Source organism: Habropoda laboriosa, unplaced genomic scaffold, assembly GCF_001263275.1.
Source record: "Habropoda laboriosa isolate 0110345459 unplaced genomic scaffold, ASM126327v1 scaffold874, whole genome shotgun sequence".
Classification (NCBI taxonomy): domain Eukaryota; kingdom Metazoa; phylum Arthropoda; class Insecta; order Hymenoptera; family Apidae; genus Habropoda; species Habropoda laboriosa.
Window position 1 is genome coordinate 103,706 of NW_017100971.1, and position 8,244 is coordinate 111,949.

The 8,244-nt window shown below is 41.4% G+C and overlaps 1 protein-coding gene across 1 annotated transcript; it reads right to left on the reverse strand.

Annotated features, from left to right (window-relative positions):
* Nucleotides 1–2,770: 2,770 nt before the first annotated feature.
* Nucleotides 2,771–4,135, reverse strand: LOC108577710. The gene has a single exon (XM_017940900.1). It carries the CDS (start codon nt 4,133–4,135, stop codon nt 2,771–2,773), a length of 1,365 nt encoding a protein of 454 aa, XP_017796389.1.
* Nucleotides 4,136–8,244: the final 4,109 nt, after the last annotated feature.

The following is an 8,244-nucleotide window of genomic DNA, read 5'->3' on the forward strand; positions in this document are numbered from 1 at the left end:
ATTAGAACAAATCTTGCATCTAACGGTGCAATGTGTTAAAACACTTTAAACATAAATGTGGCTCATTGATTTTTAGCAATTTTTGATCCTAACAGTTTAACATTTTTTTTTATAACACACCTCAGAAAATAATCGTAAATGCTGCTTTATAATCATATAATTGAAGTTAGAAGTGTGCACATACCTTACTATTATGTATAGAATGAGCAAATACTGTTTACTAATATCTTCTACACGTTTCACCAATATATTTTTTCTATATTTTTTTATACACGTTTCACCAATATATTCTTCTATATTTTTTTCTACACGTTTCACCAATATATTCTGGACGTTTCGCTTACGACGAAATGACGAATGCGAATAGTTTGTTAAAATAAACGAAGACCTGTTTTAATTTGTCGCTATCAACCGTTACTTGTCGCTATCCCTTCTTGTGTTAATGTACCCTATGATCAAAAAGTACCCGGAATTTGTCAATAAAACGAAAACGGTTCAATTATTCATCGATATTTATTTTATTCCCTTCAAAGTAATCTCCATCGCAAGCAATACACATATGCCAACGCGTTTTCCAATCTTCAAAACATTTTTTATAGGCCGATTTTGGGATCGCCTTCAGCTCCTTCTGCGAATTTTCCTTTATCGCCTCAATGGTCTCAAAATGCTTTCCCCGAAGTGGTAATTTGAGACGTGGAAACAGAAAGAAGTCACACGGGGCCATATCAGATGAATATGGAGCTTGTGGAACGGTATTGATGTTGTTTTTAGTTAAATAGTCGCGTACAATGTGAGACGTGTGCGCTGGTGCATTGTCGTGGTGGAGGAACCACGAGTTGTTTCTCCACAATTCTGGCCTTTTGCGTCGCACATTCTCCCTCAAACGCTTCAATACGCTCACATAATACTCCTTATTTACTGTTAGACCTGGTGGAAGGAATTCGAAGTGGACCACACCACGACAATCAAAGAAAACGGTCAACAAAATCTTGATTTTGGATCGACTTTGTCGTGGTTTCTTGGGTTTTGGCTCGTTTGAGAAGCGCCATTCCGATGATTGTTAGGATTCATCAGGCAAAGGTTTATGGCACGGTTGCACCTACAGGCTGTTTTTGAGATTAGGATTTAATTTACTATTTTATGCTTTAACGTCCATCCTAGCGAAGGCCGGTAGAATCACTTAATTAGAGTTTTTTGCCGCTTGTGCCTTTCGCGCTCAATAGCTTAAGAACATGCCATAAACCACGGGTTTTCCGAAGGGTACAATTGTCTGTAACGGTCCGCTGGCCGATGAGTCACCCGGAGGAATTTCCCGAATTATTATAAACATTTGACCACCCCTTGGGATCTTCTCCCACTCCACCAGGGTAAAGCGCGCTAAGGGCGCACTGGAAGGAGTTGGCGAGAAAATTAGGCACGTTGATTGGCGATGAATATTAGAAAATATTCACCAATCAGCGTATTCTTCAAGAACCACCGCTCTCGAGGGCGAAGACGAGCTCTCGAGAAGTCAGAATCAATTGATGTGTAAACAAATGAAAGATGTACCAGCCTAGAAAACAAATGATTTCGACAATATCTTCAGCGCGCTTCGTTTAAATGACAAATTCCGGGTACTTTTTGATCAGAGGGTATTTGCGATACCCTTATTGTGTTCCGTATTTCTAATTAGTACACCTAACTCCTTTAATTCATTACGTGCGCCTATAAAGTTTGTGTCATCGCCTTGAATGGATCTCACGGTAATTGGGGTGCTGAGTTCAGAGCTAAAATCGGATTGTGGGGGGCTCGCTGGTCTTCGAGCTGATGTGGCTCGGGATGATTGCATTAAAATGGTTGGTCTGGGAGGGGGTGCAATAGTTTCTTCTCGAACTTGTTCAAGTCGATGCTCTTCTAATGCACGAACAGAGGAGTTAATATTGTCAGAGGCACGATTTACTTGTTCCACGAAAGCTACAGTCTGTTTCTGATGCATTTTCTGTTCCTCCAAACTTTGAGTGAATGCAGTTATAATGTGATCTGTGGTTCTCTGGACAGAGTCTATCCGTTCAAGGCTTTGACTTGATCGTTGATCTTCTGCTCCTAAGGCCACTCCAGTGATGAAAGCATCTAAGATCTCAGGACCCTTGTGCACTCTTCCGACAAATTCACGAATAATTGAAGTTTTATTAGAGGATAACCATAAGTTTAAAGTTGGTCTGATCATAATCCAAAAATCTCTGACCGTCACAGATGAATGTTCAATTCCTCTCTTTAAAATCTTTCTTAATTTAGACTCCGGAAACATAGTATCGGGAATGTTGAATGTCAGTTCTTCATATTCTTGAATTAGGGGTGTAGAAAGAGTGCTAAGGGATGGACCAGGATCTCCAGGTTCCTTCCTTCCTTTCCTGTACATGGGTGGGAGCTCTTTAAAAGTAATAGCCTCCGCAGCTGCAGTCCACCCTTCAATTGAGTCTCGAGGCGAGTGATCATGAACATTGGATCGAAGAAGCTTAGTGCTCTTGAGATCATCATCATAGGAATCTTCATCAATGTATTCTTGACCGGGAACCGGAAATTCCGTTAAGCATTCTCCCAGACATTTCTCCATGCTTGCTGGTAGTGGAAGTCGTTGATCCATGGTAAAAGATTTATAGACAAGATAATAGAAAGAAGGGCCTCCAATAATAACACTAACTAATACTGGAATTAACTCAAACGCAAAACAAAAATAGAACAAAAACAGGAAAACTAAAACACAAACGGAAATATCCAAAGCTTATATCATCTAAGGTTTTCCCTTATTATCTCTTACAAAAACTATCGCGGTTGCCAATACCATCCAATCGACTGGATGACTTGACACATTTGATACAAGCTGTGTCGTTACAGACTCATCCTCGGTTTGTTTTGAGTTATTTACCACACCTGATTGTGTTGAGTGGAGATCTGAACGGTGCAATAACGAATGATGCTTTCTAGTGCAATGTTTACATCTACTTTGCGTACAAGATTTTACTCGATGACCAGATTCTAAACAATTATAGCAAAGTTGTGCTTCCTGAACGATTTTTGTTTTTCTGTTTGCTTCTAATTTTTTGAATTTTTCGCATTGATATAATGCGTGGCTCGCATGACAAGCGGGACACGTGCTCGAATTTATAACATGCGAGGTTGCTATGCCGTATTTCCGACTACCTGCTTGCCCGAATCGCTGATCAACCCTCGGTGCAACTACCTGCGGGGCTACCGAAACATGTTCTAAGTATTTTGCTCGTTCTTCTAAGAACGTTGAAAATTGTGCAAATGTTGCCATTTCTGTATATGGTGAGATACGCCTTTCCCATTCCCTAATGGATATGATATCTAACTTTCTGGACAGTAAAGGGATGATCAGAGCGTCCCATGTATCTACCACTTCTCCCAACGCCCTTAACGCTGTACGATGATTCGTTGCATCGTCTAAAAAGTCTCGCAGCGCGGACTCGGATTGCTTCTGAATGGATTTTAAATCTAATAAGGCCGTTACGTGGTGTCTCTTGAGTGCTGTCGAATTTTCGTAGCGTGAATTCAACAGTTCCCATGTTAATTTGTAATTGGCTTCTGATACGCCAAGAGATTGAATAACTCGCGCCGCGGATCCCTTCAGTGAAGAATTTGGATAATGAAATCGTTGCACGTCTGATAGAGTTTCGTTCTCGTGTACTAATGAGACGAATGAATCGCGAAATTTCAACCAGTCACTATAATTGCCGCTAAATGTGGGCAATTGTATTGTTGGCAATTTTACATTCACGGTTGAACCCGAGACCGCGCTACCTGTACCCGGGCTACCTGCAATTTCGCGCCGCTGAGTTGTACTGGATCTTTCAATGTGAGTTTCGATTTCGTCTATTAAATCAAAGTATGTGCTTTCAAATGTTTCTCTTTCAAGGGCGTGCGCATCTTCTATATCGCTTCCTGCTACTAAAGTTTCTATTTGCGTTTGAATTGCGTTGAACCGATCGTACAATGACGCATTGGCCGTTAATCGCTTTTTAAGTGAGCCTGCTGATGTATGAGCTGCATTTTCTCGAAAGAAATTTTGCAACCGCGTAAGCGCTGCTTTGACCAATCCGCGTTCAATTATCAAATTCTTAATTTCGGCATTCATTTTGTATTAACGCAAGAGAGTATGCTGAAGGACTTACTACTTAGGATGGGATACTAATCGGTAGCTGCTGCTGCTGCTGACTCCGTAGTTGATTCTGGACCTCGATGTCTTAGATGGCGTCTCTGCGTTGAGCCTCTGTTGTTCTGCGTCTCCTGATTGAGACACGATGAACTGCTTTCCTTGGTATTTTGCAATCGCCGACTTCAGATCTGCCTAATGGTGCTGATTTGCGTCGATGATGCGGTATTCGTGGACTGTATCTCGTTGCCAGTTGCTCGTAAATCCGGCTCGAAGGACCAAAATGTTAAGCACTTGGACACTCACTTTCCGCGTACTTACGAACATTGCACTTGGTGCCGTCTAATGAGGTTATCGTTCTCAATTTACACTAACTAACAATGTTCAGATGAATGATTTTAGTGGTTGAGACTGCTAATGAATGGATCTCGGTGATTCGAGATCCTACTAGTTAACTCTTAATGTTCGAAACTGACAGATCTTGAACTAATAGTCTGACTGATACTAAGCTAATAGTCTCTGACTGATACTGAGCTAATAGTCTCTGAATGATATTGCACTAATGGTATCTAACTGATACTGAACTAATAGTCTGCCTGATACTGAGCTAATAGTCTCTGACTGATACTGAACTAATAGTCTCTGAATGATATTGCACTAATGGTATCTAACTGATACTGAACTAATTGTAATTGAATCTCGCTGATTCCACTCTCTTTATTGGCTTGTCCCTTCTCCAAATTCTCCCAAATTTGAGGAAGGGATGCAAAGAGAGGTTTTTAAAAATGCTAATTGACCAACCCCGTATCACCCCCTTCCATTGCGCCCGGAGCGCGAAATGTCCTTGAAGCGGGGGTGACGATGATGGTCGTTGCGAAGCGAAGTTTGGCAACAAGGGGGAAAATCCAGCCAGGTCAACGCTGACTTTCCGTCTTGCTCGGAAGGGAGTTTACCAAGTGGCCTCGGTAATTACATCGGTTTTTTTCGAAGACCCTTTTGGAGATGACTTTATGGTATCTTGCCTTGCTAGCTGAACAATAGCCTATTCTTTAATATTTAGAAAGTCTAGGTGCCGCATGTTGGCTGCAGACCGGTCTGCTAAATTAAAAATAACGGTTTACTGAAATAAAGTCACGTATCATAAAATCGTTCCCTTGCTGTCCTAACAGGTTGCTTGAAAGCAGCTCAAAGTACACAACACCTTTATAATCCCACCAAATTGACAGCATGATCTTTTTCTGATGCAATTCAGCTTTCGATATGGTTTGTGTTAGAGTTTAGTTTGCCGAGGTTTATGACATGGAGCAGGCAGGCAGTTATCTTTGAGACCTTTGTTGAATGCGCGTACCATCCGTGCACCAGCATTAGGATGGTACGTGACAAAATTAGTTTTTCCCTTTTTCACCTTTTTAATTATGTTTCGCTAGTTCATAGAATTAGGACTCGGTAACACAGGCCATGTCATAAACCCCGAAGACCCAAGCGGTGACCTGGCGAAAGACGACGTCACGAAGTCCTGGGTTTCTTTCCTAACGGTGAACAGTTAGTCACCCCCATCTTTCCCACTTTCTCTCGGGAAGAACCCAGTTCTCCTTCCAGAAAAGACACACGCCAAGGGCGCAATGGAAGGGAGGACACGAGGAAAGGGAAACGGGAGTGCTGGGACCGGACAGGGTTTTTAGAGGAGGAACAGAAGAGAGATTATGGAGACAAGACAGTCAGAAGCGTCACACATCACTACGGTCCCAGAGCCGTTATCAACCTTTGGGTGGTCCTTCCAGAGAACTTTAGACGGCACGTAGTGCAATATTCAGGGTTCGAGTTCACCCTAACAGTTTGTGCTGGTTCATCACGCTTGGACCATGATCTTTTTCGATTAATGTTATTGTAGACGATCCATTTTTCATCACCAGTGATAATTCGTTTCAAAAAAGGGGGTCGATTGCATTACGTTTGAAATGCGTATCGCAAATATTGATTCGTTGTGTTAAGTGAATTTCTTTAAGTTCATGCGGAACCCAAATATCGAGCTTTTTAACGAGTCTGTGGAGGATTTGAGCGCTCTGCCGTTGCACTCGCGTCCTTGGATTATTGCACTCTAATGTGCCGTCTACAATAACTCGAAGGACCACCCAGAAGAATTTCTACCTTTCTGAGACTGTATTGTTTCTGTGGGCCTAGCCTGTTTGCTGGGCTTGCAGAGTTAGGACTTCGCTCTATCGTTGCTCAGAGATAACTCACTTCGCAAATCGATGACGCTCGTCGACTTGCCGCTGCTAATACTAATTTCTTCCGATTGGCTGTTTTCCTGCTTCTCGAAAACACCAATCGGCGTGTAGAAGATGCATCGCGACACCCTTCTCTTGCGCCCTTAACGCGCGTTTCCTTAGAGAGGGGGTGGCGATGTCCTTTGTCAAATTGACGAGTGTCTGGCAACAGCGCGGGAATTCCTCCGAGCTCGTCACCTCGGTCCCTTGACCGTTACACGCTGACTCGTGACTCACCCCTTCGGAAGACCCATTTTTTATGGCAGGGCTAGGTTATTGAGGACGAGGGAAAGCGCCTTAGAGGCCAGAGGGTTGTAAACCCAACTTTCTCTCGCCGGGACGTAATTTTTACTAAAATTACATGCTGCCAATTATCAAAGTCCCATTCTCAAAAATAACCGTTTCGGCACGTCCGTGCCATAAACCGCTGCGCAGACAGAGTCCAAGACATCTTATGTGATTTTCAATTGTTGTGTGTGATACATTTAACCTTTTTGCAATCTCTCGCACAGTTATATGACGATTCGATTCAATTATGGCTTTCACTTTGTCATCATCAACTTCAGAAGGTCGACCAGAACGTTGGTCATCTTTAAGTGAAAAATCTCCAGAACGAAATTTTTTAAACCAATTCTGACACGTGCGTTCTGTTAAGCAATCAACACCATAAACTTCACATACATATCTCTTTGTGAGCCTCAGCCGCTTTCTTGCCTTTATGAAAATAAAAAAGTAAAATATGTCGAAAACGTTTATTTTTGCACTCCATGTTAAAATTGACCGTAAACTAACAGTTGTAAACAAAATTACACGGAATTTTTTTGTATAGTAACCTAAAAGTGTCAACTACCAAATCAGAAAAGAAAAAAATTATAACATTAACAGAAGAATAATAAAACAAACATAACGCCATCTATTTGTGCAAACCGAAATTACTTTCTTGCCAACCCAATATATTGTCACATACACTTGTAGAACTACTAGCAGGCTGATAATCTTCGTCATCAGATGAATTATGTGTACAATTTTCTATTTCATCAGGTTCGTCAATATTCGAAAGCTCGTCATCAATATTAGACAAAAGATTCACAATATTATTGTTGAGGTTTTTCGTTATATCGGTCTTTATTTAGAGGTCAAGAAACACTTACTGACTACCGAGAAGGGCCGTTACGCACTGACTCGCACCGCGTGCCTTTCCTTTTGTCTACGCGACGCGCACGGAAAAACCGTTGAGCGAGATATCGTCACTCTTCGCTAGCACCATCAATAGATGGCACCACAATCCTCAACAATTATAATTACTTGAACGTTTTTGGGCCATAATAGGCTAACAATTGTATGTATGATGTTTTCTTTTGGACGGACGAACAAGCAACTGGCTCATGTAGCTACTCTAGTGAAATTGTAACCGGCAAAACCGTTGACTGAAACAAATGACTGTTTGTATATGATATAGTGAGGTGTATGCGACTATAAGCAGTTAGAACTGGATCAAATGCCGATCATATAAGCGGAAAAATGTCTACGGTCATTATGACCGCTAGCGGGGTTATAGGTAGTTTATGTTATAATTCCGTATGGAATACATACAGAAATACAAAATTTTCTATGGACAATGTTTCAACGAAAATATGAAAAGTCACGGAGCACCAAAGTCTTAAAATAAAAAATACCAAAATAATGAAGAAAGAAAAAGTAAAAACGGTGAAAATGACCGCATCCGGGGTCCTAGTGTTAATCTTTTTGTAAAATTTTGGTCTTTCATCAAATTTCTGATTTGGAGACCAACAAATATACCTTCTTTTATCTTTTCATCAGATA